The sequence below is a fragment of the Echinops telfairi genome, unplaced genomic scaffold, assembly GCF_000313985.2.
Source record: "Echinops telfairi isolate 266 unplaced genomic scaffold, ASM31398v2 ScPeMD7_9;HRSCAF=40, whole genome shotgun sequence".
NCBI lineage: Eukaryota > Metazoa > Chordata > Mammalia > Afrosoricida > Tenrecidae > Echinops > Echinops telfairi.
The window spans coordinates 85,884,157-85,896,677 of NW_022103906.1; the positions used below are offsets into that span (position 1 = coordinate 85,884,157).

Below are 12,521 nucleotides of genomic sequence, written 5' to 3' on the forward strand. Positions count from 1 at the left end.
CAGCATTGGGTTGGGATGTTTTTGTGATGCACATTTTCTTTGCATAAAACTCTCTCTTATACGTGAGTTGCTGTGGATTTGTTTCTCCAAAGTACCCAGACTAATACACCCCAGGTGCTAATCTTTCTGATAGCCAGACATCATCTGGTTTCTTCACTTTTGCTGTAGCACCCATATCTTCAGTGATGTCTTCATGAGGGCAAGTGTTGAGTAAGGCTTTGTTGTAAGAACTAATTGTTCATAGATTGGGGTTAGAAATAAGTGCAAGCTCCAAATCCATTCATGTATCTTATGGTTTATATTTGCTGGAATCTATAGGCCTGCCTGTTTTTGTTGGGGGTGGGGAATGCTTCAGAAGGTTTGGTCACACAAAAGAGGATACTGGAAGAGAAAGTGGAAGAGGACTAGAAGAAAGTAATAAAAATATTATAATAGAATAAAAGTATAAAAACTGAAGCAAAGAAAAGTAAAAATTACCACCTCTTTATGGGTGGGGATTCCTGCTCCATTGACAGTGCTATTGTGTGTATGTGTATGCAGAGTGGGGAAGTGTGGCACATGGAGGAGAGGGTACTAGAGAACAAAGCAGGAAAGGAGGAGGAAGGGGAACCAAAAAAGGTGAGAAGGATAGTATGGGTACTGAGGACTTCTGTGCCAAGCTGCCCAGGCAGGCTGCCATTCAAGGAAGGTCCGGACCCAGAGGCCAGTGAGGTAAGAGGTTTGACTGGCTGGTTGCCTTAGGGGCAAGGAGGAGTGGGGCTCGCAGAAGAGGCTTGTGCCTCTGGTCCGTGGTGAAGGGGATCTTGTCAGCTGGCCTTGCTGCTCTCCATCTTAAGAGCCTTGGGCCTACTGAGTGTTTAAGTAGATTTTCCCATTGCCGGGAAGAGCAGGATATCCGTTCTAGTGGAACCTCTTGGATAATTGCTGAGGAAATGCCCTGTGCTTATTACCTGACAATCATATTCCCCGAGCTCCTCTTGTCACCATTTTTACAGGTCACATACTATCCCATAGTACTTAGGTACTGTAATCCATAGATTTTTATTTATACGTAGCAGCAGCATCTTAAAGAATATTATTATAACAGAACAACATTTACCATCATTTTTAAGTATAGATATAGATCAGTGGCATTAATTACATTGACAGGGTTGTATCCTTCAACATTGCTACTTCTAAAACTTTTTCATTCCCTTAAACGGAAATTAAGGATCTCTTATGCACTAAATCCTTACTTTCTCCTCCCTGATCCATTAGTTAACCTCTTAACATACTTTCTGATTCCATGAATTTGCCTATCTAGATATTTCATCTAAGTGGAATCTTAACTGTTGATTCTTAATAATGTTGATTCTTTGGGGTCTGTTTTTTTACACTTAGCATAACATTTTCAAGGTTCATCAGTGTTATAGCATGTAGCAAAGTTTCATTGTTTTTTATAAACAATAATGTTCTTTAGGTGTGTGTCGTGTATGTATACGAGTGTGTGTGGGTATACACATATACATATACATATAGATAGATTTATATTGTTAGGTGGCATGGAGTTGATTCTGACCCACAGTGATCCCGTGCACAACACGATGAAACATTGCCTGGTCCTGTGCAGTCCTCACGGTGCTGCTCTGTTGCAGCCACTGTGCCGATCTGTCTCCTCGAGGGCCTTGTGCTTTCTCACTGCCCCTTTTCGGTACCAAGGATGTCCCTTTCCAGGGACCACAGTCTCGTCATGCTTGCCTCTAAGGAACATTCTGGTTGTACTACTTCTGAGACACATCTATTTGTTCTTTTGACTCCATGGTACTTTCAGTATTCTTCAGCAACACTGTATTCAAATGCCTTCATTTTTCTTATGTCTTTCTTATTCAGTGTCCAACTTTCACATGAATATGAAGTGATTAAAAGTACAAGAGCTTGGGTCAGGCATACCTTAGTCTTCAAAGTAACATCCTGGCTTTCAACATTTTAAAGAGGTCTTGTGTGGCAGATCTACCTAATGCAATGTATTGTTTGATCTCTTGACTGCTGTTTCCCTGAGCATCGGCTGCAGATCCAAGCAAGATGAACTTGACAACTTCCACCTTTTCTCCATTTATCATGTTAGCCCTCCTTTTCCCCCTACCATACCATAAGAATTTATGGATTTTGGTTTTCTTTACATTGAGTTGAAATCCACACTGATGGCTGTAATCCTTGACCTTCATCAGCGAGTGCCTACGTCCTCATTTTCAGCAAGCCAGGCTGTGTCATCTGCACATTCCAGGTTGTTAATAACCTTCCTCCCATCTCCATGTCGCATCCTTCTGTAGATAAGCCGTCTCTTCTGATGATTCGCTCAGCATATAGATTGAATAAGTTTGTTGAGAGGATACAATCCTGTCAAACACCTTTCCTGATTCTAAACCAAACGATATTCTCCTATTCTGTTTTACAATTGGCTCTTGATCCATGTGCAAGTTCCACATGAGCACAATGAAGTGTTCTGATGTAGTTCTTTATGATCCACATAGGTGAATTCCTTGGCATTGTCAATAAAACACAAGTAAACACCTGGTATTCTCTGCCTTCAGCCAAGATCCATCTAACATCAGCAATGATTTCCCATGTTTCATGTCCTCTTCTGAATCTGGTCTGAACTTCTGGCAGCTCCCTATCACTGTACTGCTTCAACTGTTGATGGGTGATCTTCAGTAACATTTTACGTTCACGTGATATCAATGAAATTGTTCTGTAATTTGAGCATCTGGTTGTATCACCTTTCTTTGGAATGGGTACAAATAGGAATCACTTTCAGGCAGTAGATCAAGTAGCTGTCGTCCAAATGTTCTGGCATAGATGAGTAAGTGCTTCCAGTGTTTCATCAGCTTGTTAAGAAATTTCAGTTAGTGTTCCATCCATTCATGGAGCCTTGTTGTGGGGCAAGGCTTTCAGTGCCACTTGGAATTCTTCCGTCTGAACCATTGGCTCCTGCTCCTGTGCTATCTCCTGGTTGAATGTCAACAATTCTCTTTGGTACAGTGACTCTGTGTGTTCTACCCATCTTCTTTTGATGCTTCCTGCATCATTCAATATTTTGCCCATAGAATTTTTAAGTATTGCAACTCCAGGCTTACATTTTTTTCTTGAGTTCTTTCAGTTTAAGATATGTTGAGCACGTCTTTCCAACTCTATTACATATGTCATTGTAATAATATATATGCACACACACACAAACACACATACATACACACATTCTACATTTTTTTATTAACTTATCTGCTGGTGGACATTTGGATTGTTTTCACCTTTCGGCTTGTGTGACTGTGCTGCACTGAATATTCATGGCAAATAGATGCCTGCCATCCTGCTTTCAGTGCTTTGGGCATGTGCCTAGGATTGAAGTTGCTGGGTCAGTTGGTAATTCTCCGTTTGACTTTTTGTGGAGCTGTCAAACTTTTCCACAGTGGCTGTGTCATTTTACAGCTCTACTAGCAATGTACAAAGGCTCTTTTACCAACCGTTATCAATACTTATTATTTACTCTGTGTGTGTGTGTGTGTGTGTGTGTGTAGTTTATGTTACTGGCTATCAGAGTGGGTGGCAGTGGTACCTCATTGTGGTTTTGATTTGCATTTCCCTGAGACTAACATCTTTGTCTGTTTTCATGAGCTGTTTAGCCCATTCGTGGTATCAGGATCTTGATGTCCTTTAAATTAATAGTGCCCTGGAGTTTGGCTACATTAACTCCAAACTAGCATAGTTATGAAAACTAATGTTATAAATCAAAACCCGTAAGTGACTAGGCCATCAGAGTTCCTTCAGATGGACCATGCGCATGCTGCAAGCGTTGCTAAGACTCCCCTCCCTGAAGAGTCAAGGTGATAGGGCTACAACGTAATTACCAATCTGCAACTCATACCATGAAATTCACACACACACCCAAACCACACCCATTGCCGTGGAGTCAATCTCCCCTCATAGCAACATAGCTGAGTGTATCACGAGGTTGTATTATAATGAAACCACTGCCAGGGAGGAAATGCTGACTCCTTGCGGGTTTCCGAGACTGTAACTCTTTACTGGAGTAGAAAGCCCAGTCTCTCTCCCGAGGAGCTGCTGATGGTTTAGAACTGCAGACCATGGAGATCGCAGTCCAAAACATAACCACTATACCACCAGGGCTCATAAATAATAGCAAATTTAAAAAACATTAAAAAAACATCTTTTGGCTTTGGGAAATATATACAATTCTACAGAGTTAATTTCTATTTTTAATAACTATTGTTTCTTTATAGTAATCTTGTGCTCTGTGTATTGAATTTTCACTAGCATTCAGAAGTTTTAATGAGTTAACTAGCCTCTCAAGTTTTTGTTTATGTAAAGTGGGAATATTAGTACTAGCTCCTTTACAGAGTTTCTTGACGATTAAGAAAATTAATGACAAAAAAATCCACATATATAAGCCTGGATCTTATAAGCCCTTAATAATGATAGCTGTGATGATGATATCAATAGTGTTTTTAATTTAGTCATATCTATCAGCCTTTTCTATGTTTTTCATGCAGGGGTCTTGCTTAGGAAGTCCTTCATTTTAGAGCTATTGAGTATTATATTTTATTGTAATTTATTAGTTATCCTAAAACCATGTATTAAAAATGAATTCTTTACTCACAGATTTGAAATTTTGTGTCATGAATTAAAATTATATGTAATATTAATCCCTTCCTAAAGTATTATTTTCTACCCCTTTTATTTTTCTGTTCAAATAGGATCCTCTTGTTTACTTTTATATTTCAATAATAGGTAAGCTTTTTTTTTTTAGTCTTCTTTCTGAAATTTTCTTTTGTCTTGTGTTGAATTTATTCATCCAGGTTATCTTGGAAATCTGTTTGAGGATGGGGAGACTTCAGTGAAATCCCACTGGGTTTTGCATTGCAATTGAATTAACTTTATATATTAATAAGGGGACAATTGATAAGCTTACAATAATACTGAGTTTTCTCATTCAGAAAAATCTCAAAAAATAATTTCTTTTCTGTGTATGTATGTTCCTCTGTAAAGTTTTCTAGTGTTCTTCTTGTATTCTTGAATTCTTCCAAAGTGGACAACAGAATCCTTCTTCGTTGTCTGTTCTTAGCCTGGAACGTCTGCTGACACCTGTTCACTTTAAGTGACCCTGCTGGTATTTGAAATACCAGTGAATTAGCTTCCAGTGTCACAGCAACACAAACCACCACAGTATGGCAAACTTACAGACTAGTGGTGGATTATGAATCAATAAAAAGAAGGCTAAAATCTTTAGGCCTATACCAATAGGTAACATCATGAATGGAGAAAAGGTTCACGTTGTCAAGGATTTTGTCTTGCTTGGATCCACAGTCAATGCTGGCAGCAGCAGTCAAGATATTAAAATACGTATTGCATTAGGTAAATCCGCTACACAAGACCTCTTGTGTTGAAAAGCAATGGTGTTACTTTGAGGACTAAGGTGAGCCTGACCCAAACCATGGTATTTTCAGTTGTCTCATATGCACGTGAAAATTTGACATTGACTAAGGAAACCTGAAGGAGAATTGAAGCATTTGCATTGTGGTGCTGCTGACGAATATTGAAAGTACCGTGGACTGCTAACAGGACAGACTGATCCGTCTTGAAGAAGTCTGGCCAGAGTGCTCCTTCAAGGCCAGGATGGCGAGACTTCGTCTTACATTCTTTGGACATGTGAGATGAGACCAGTCCCTGGAGAAGGACATCATGCTTGGTAAAGTGGAGGGGAATGGAAAAAGAGGAAGGCCCTCAGTGAGAGGGATTGAGGCAACAACAGTGGGCTCAGGCAAAGGAATACTTGTGAGGATCCTTTGTGCAGGACCCGGTAGGGTTTCTTTTCTTTTCTTTTCTTTTAATAATTGTATTAGGGGCTCATACAACTCTTATCACAATCCATACATACATCAATTGTGTAAAGCACATTTGTACATTCATTGCTGTCATCCTTCTCAAAACATTTGCTCTCCACTTAAGCCCCTGGCATCAGCGCCTCATTTTTACCCCTCCCTCCCCGCTTCCCCCTCCCCCCTCCCTCCTCCCTCATGAACCCTTGATAATTTATAAACTATTATTTTGTCATATCTTGCACTGTCTGACGTCTCCCTTCTCCCACTTTCTGTTGTTTGTCCCCCAGGGAGGAGGGTATATGTAGATCCTTGTAATTGGTTCCCCTTTCCAGCCCACCCTCCCTCTACCCTCCCTGTATCGCCACTCTCAGCACTGGTCCTGAAGGGATCATCTGTCCTGGATTCCCTGTGTTTCCAGTTCCTATCTGTGACAGTGTACATCCTCTGGTCTAGCCAGATTTGTAAGGTAGAATTGAGATCATGATAGTGGGGGCGGGGGGAGGGAGGAAGCACTTAGGAACTAGAGGAAAGTTGGATGTTTCGTTGTTGCTGCATTGCATGCTGACTGGCTCGTCTCCTCCCCGAGACCCTTCCATAAGGGGATTTCCAATTGCCTACAGGTGGGCTTTGGCACTCCCCCCCAGTCACAGTGATATGATTTTTTGTTCTGATGATGCCTTATACCTGATCCCTTTGACACCTTGTGATCGCACAGGCCTGTGTGTTTCTTCCATGTGGGCTTTGTTGCTTCTGAGGTAGATGGCCACTTGTTTACCTTCAAGCCTTTAAGACCCCAGATGCTATCTCTTTTGGTAGCCAGCACCATCAGCTTTCTTCGCCACATTTGCTTGGGCACCCATTTGTCTTCAGCGATCATATCAGGGATCGCTGAGCACACAGTGATAGGATTTTTTGTTCTTTGATGCCTGATAACTGATCCCTTCGGCATCTCATGATCACGCAGGCTGGTGTGCTTCTTCCATGTGGGCTTTGTTGCTTCTGATGACCTGGTGGTGTTTCACTGTGTTGTGTATTGAGTTGCTATGTGTTGACACCTTCTCTTTGGCACTTAACAACAAAAGCAATTAAGTTAATCTTTCAGTGATAAAATGATTGGAATTTCTTGCTCAGCACATTATTTCTTGTGAATCTGATATTTGTCCAGATATGACAAATAATTCTTACCAATGCATGTTCATGAAATTATGATTCCTTAAAAAAACAAAACAAATTGCCCTGTCTTTTCTAGCTCTCCACTTGAGAGACTATGAAGATATTATCCCTGCTGTTGAGATCTACTCTCTGTTAGCACTCTGTGCCTCTGCTGGTAGAGCTTTTGGTACCTGCTCAAAAGCTTTTATTAAACTGGAATCCTTAGATACGCTCAGTCCACAACAGAGGAAACAATATGAAGATCTTGCTCTAGAAATCTTCATGAAGCATACTCCAAAAGACAGCAGGAAATCTGAAATGGACAGTCTTCTTGAAGGGTAGGCTAATTGTAATTAGCAAATGCCTGTCTACATTAGTGGATGCTTGGACCTTAAATGTATGCATGTGTATAAGAGTGTAATATCATAATGAAAGTACTACATTTTGAGATAATCTACCATAACACCATACCTGTTTTATTCAGTTGTACAATTGTAGTAGTGCTTTGTTTTCTCAGTGTAAGACTTTAAGAGTAACCCGTAAATTAGATTAATTTTAAGTTTCATTGTACATTTCATTGTTTTTCCCTTTTATTTTTACAGTGGGGAAGGAAAACTGCCCACATGTGTTGCCACCGGCAGCCCCATCACTGAATATCAATTCTGGATGTGCAGTGTGTGTAAGCACTGCGTTCAGGCTCAGGAAATCAGCAACTACAACTTCTGCCCCCTGTGCCATAGTCCAGTGAGCTAGAGAAGCACACAGTTGTATGTAATTGCAAAACATGCTATGTATATAAACCTGATCAGTAAATATACAGTTTTATATAAATGGTTGATTCCTATAAATATTGTATGAAAGTTAGCTCATTATTTTCATAGTTGTACTCTTATATAGTTATTTTAAAATAATATTAGCTTTTGTACAAAAATATAATTATGAAATAATGGGGTTGGTTTGAGTAGACAATTTATAGTAATCCACCTTGTTTTTATATCTACATATCTATTAAATTTACCTTGTGGGTGGTTACAAAAATATTCCAAATAAGAAGTTTGGGAGGGACAGGGGATATGGGGGGTAATGTTTGAACACATGTAGTACTGCAAATGGGTCCTATCTGTAGCTATATTTATGTTGTCTTGAATGTTTTCCATGATTTGTTTTCATAAAAGAGAGGACACTTTGGGATAGTTTTTATAGTTTGAATTGCTTCTAACAGCTTTATTCCCTTTCCTTTTTGAGCTACCCTTGAGTCTCTTTTTGATCCGCTTCATATTATTATGCAGAAAACTCTTCTCTATGTCTAATGACATAAATTTATATAAGAACAGCCATTTTGAAATATTGCCACTAAGTGGGACCCTTCATTTAAGTAACATGTGCTGTAGGGAACAGTTCTTCCTGGCTATGTATGTTTTAAATTCATTATCATTCAAGAGAAAAAATGGCAGTGAGTACTGGGGAATTTCTTACCTGTATTGCTGATATTGCCCTTTAGTTAATTCTCATGAATGGGTATTCCCTCATTTTCTGAGACCAGAGTTTGACACTGCTGAGTTTGACAAGAGTGCTGAGGTTTGGGTATTATCTAGTGAGATCGTGAATAAAGGAAAATATACAGTATTGTTCTTACAGTTTCATTATTTAGTTTGTTGTCTGATTTTGATGCATTTGTCTTTGTTTTTCTTTAAAGACAGGGTTGGTCTGGTACAGATTGGGAATAATGAGTTATAAAACGAGGTTTAGAGCCCAGGCAAACTTGAAATAGATACCAGACTCTAATGCCTCAACAACATGAAGAGACCGGACATTGTGGGACTTCTCTGTGTTCGCGCAGGTAGACGAACACTATTGAGGATAGGATGTCATTGAGGTGGAAAGACACAGTCCCTGAATCCTGGGTTATAAAATATTCTGATGCCGGACTCTCAGTTGGCCTCATCAGCCTGCCCTGGAGCGGGTCTTCAGGAAGAGAACCAGAGTTGGGGTTTCTACTGGGGGACTCAAAAACAAATAGATCATATTATTGAAAGGTAGATCCTGAGTTTCTGTCTCTACTCCTTATTCAGTTTTGACTTAGAAATAACCCTTTAAACCTTTGGACCTTAATATCATTTATGAACACACATAAACAAACGAACACACACATACAAAAGCACACACATCTCTGGAGTCCCATCATGTCTTAGTTTAAAGTGTATGACTGGGTTTCTATCAGTGAAAGGTTTGATGATCTGCTGCAGTGTCTCAGTGACCTGTATCTTGATCAGATAGGTTGAGAGAGGGAGAGAGAGAGAGAGAGAACCCATGATATAAGTTGATCCAATTGGTTGTCTTCGGGAAAAAAGAAATTTCAAGATGACACGACCAGCACATTTTTCTCCAGTGGAGACGGGGACTGGGAGTGGGGAGAATAGTCCCAGAATTATTCATATAAAACAAATCCCTAGAAATAAATTGGACAGAGAGAATCGAGCAGTGTACTGAAAACAACTTAATGAAATGATTATAATGTTCTTTTCTGTCATTAAATACCAACTGAATGCTATTGAGTAATGCTGAGTTATACTTTACCATAAAATGTGTTCCCAGTTCTTATGATTCAAAGTAGTGTGATAAGAGAAAGTGTTGCTTACCTCTCAACCCTACACAGTGGTCTGAGCGGCTTAAAGAAAAAAAGAAGAAAGTGAAACGGAATGGACGTGGAGTCTTGCGACAAACAAGATCACTTCAAACAATGACAAACAAAAAAAAAGAGGAAGAGTGGCAACAGTAAAACCCCATGATGCAGCAGTGTACTTGACAAGCAGCCCAGTATCTTTGTCTTGCTATCACATCCTAAATGATAATACTGTTAAAGAATTTTAAAAACACATTAAAGTTATCTTTTTATGTGCTAGAAAGTGAAATTCTAGCTTTTATGTGGCATTGGGCTAAAAAATAGCAAAAAAGACTGGACTAAATTTGCATTTATTCTGATGAGCGTTTATCTTTTACATTTTGTGGTAAATGTAAAATGCATCTTGTACATGCCATATGGGTAGCATGTTTTTTGCTTTGTATTGATTTGTTGATTTAAGTATTTTGGTGGGCGTTAGATGAGAGGTTGTTGGGATCCAGAGGGGTTAGGGGAGAAGAGGCAGAAAGTACAATAGATGTAGAATACCACTTTTGTGGCTAAATGGGGAGGGGGTACTTAAAGGTATTAGGACATTTGAGACCAAATTTGGTAGGGGTGGGGTGGGGTGCTATACAGGTGGTTTCAGTGAATTATTCCTTAGAGAGCATGCACCATTCTCATTTAGCAATGAGGGTTAAACCTTAGCAAACTTTTAAGAGAAAATTAAGAGTGCAGAATTTGATGATGTTGCCACGCTGACATATTGATGTAATTGTTTCTAAAATGAAAATAGCAGTATTATGTTGCCCCCTGCTGTCTATTTTTATGATTGTTTTTAGGAAATTGTTCTCTGAGTGTTTTTGGCTTTGGAGGTGTAGTGGTTACGTGTTGGGCTGCTAACCACTGGATCAACAGTTTGAAACCACCAGAGAGATGAGGCTTTCCACTCCTGTCAGAGGACTGGTCTCGGAACCCACAGGGGCAGTTAGTTCTCCCTTCTACCATGTTCTCAGGCGGGCTATGAGGCAGAATAGACTTGATGGTTTTGATGCTCATGATAAATTTCAAAAATGCCTAAAAGCATAGAATAAAAATAGTGTAAATAATGTAAAACACAAAAATTAATTTATATTTCAGATGAATTTAGAGAAGCTGAGGGAAACCATAAAGAAGTGGCTGTACCATAATTAAGTGTTCATAACCAGAGCTATTGGTTCCTAATACGTTTCTGCTTAAAAATAAGTTAAGGATGGTGTCAGATATAAAAATAATAATAGTTTATAATTTATCAAGGGTTCACAAGGGTGGGAGGGAGGGTAAAAAGAGGAGCTGATACCAAGGGCTCAAGTAGAAAGAAAATGTTTTGAAATTGTTGTTGGCAATATGTGTACAAATGTGCTTGATACGATTGATGTATGCATCATTATAAGAGCTGTAAGAGCCCCCATAAAATGATTTATATATAAAAAAAAGAGAAGTAAAGTTAAGAGATTTTAGAGTCTCTTATATTTAGCCATGGGTCAGAATTTACGCAATGGCAGTATATTTGGGTTTTATGTTAAGAGTATGTGTAAGAAAAACATTAAATTTCTCCCATTTTGCATTTCCACCAGTAATGTGTGAGAATTCCCATTGTTTTGTGTCTTCAACAACACTTGTCAATTTTAGCCATTCTAGTGAGTGTGCGGTGAAGGCAATTTACTGTCCAGTCCATTCCAACACATAGCGACCCTATAGGGCAGAGTGGAACTTGTTCTTCTAAATTTTTACTAACTACAAAGTGAAACTTATGCTAAACAAGAAATGAGTAGCTAACGAAAATAATTACACTGCTAGATATATATTCAAGAGACTTGAAAACATCCTCATAAACAGATATATGTACATCAGTGTTCACTGCAGCTTTGTTCACAATACCCCAAAGGGGAAACAATTCACATGGCCATCAAGAGGTGAATGAATAGCAATGTGGTATACACATCGATTCAATGGAATACTACTCAGCCATAAAGATAAATGATCCAACATGAATGAACCTTGAAAACTTGCTCAGTGAGTAACTTAATCTCAAATAGACAAATATTGCATGATCTCACTAATATAAAATATCTAGAAGAAGAAAATGTAAAGAGACCAAAGTTCATTAGTGGTTACAAGGTTCAGGGAGAAGGGAGAGTCATTGTTAGGAAGTGTACTGTTTCTTTTATGTTGATATAAAGATTGGCAAAATATATTAGTGATGGTTATATAACATGATTAATGTCACCACATTAAATATATGAAAAATGTTAAATTGAAAGGAAGTGGGCTGCCAACCAACCAAGGGTCATGGGAACAATAACTGATCTAAAATTGATGGCAAGGAGGCATAGGATGCCAGCTGGGGCTTGATCAAGGGCAGTGTAGCCGAGAGGAATTACTGAAATCTGAATGAAGGCCGAATATGATAGTGGAACAAGAGGAAAGTAAAAGGAAATAGAGGAAAGAACTAGGAGGCAAAGGGCACTTATAGAGGTCTAAATACAGGGATGTACATATATAAATATATAACTATAGGGAAATAGATCTATGTACATATTTTTATATGCTAAGTATTAAGGCAGCAGACAGACATTGGGCCTCTATTCAAGACTCTCTCAATGTAAGAACACTTTGTTCTAATAACCTAGCATTCTGTGATGCTTACTTTTCTGACATGATCGTTTAAGACAAAATGGGTGCATAAGCAAATGTAAAGAAAGCCGATGGTGCCTAGCTATCAAAAGATATAGCATCTGCTATTTATAGATTTAGTATTAAGGTAGCAGAAGGACATTGGGCCTCCACTCAAGTACTCCCTCAACACAAGAATACTTTCTTCTATTAAATTGGCA

The 12,521-nt window shown here is 38.9% G+C and overlaps 1 protein-coding gene across 2 annotated transcripts in view; it reads left to right on the forward strand.

The window, feature by feature from the left end:
* The window catches only part of WDR35 (WD repeat domain 35), a 71,718-nt gene extending 62,142 nt beyond the window's left edge, over positions 1 to 9,576 (forward strand). For both annotated transcript variants that reach the window (XM_004696391.3, XM_045286734.1), the window contains 2 exons: positions 7,123 to 7,363; positions 7,628 to 9,576. In XM_004696391.3, the coding sequence (XP_004696448.1) occupies positions 7,123 to 7,363; positions 7,628 to 7,778 (392 nt within the window). In that variant the 3' untranslated portion in view covers positions 7,779 to 9,576. The remainder of the gene's footprint in view (positions 1 to 7,122; positions 7,364 to 7,627) is intronic.
* Positions 9,577 to 12,521: the final 2,945 nt, after the last annotated feature.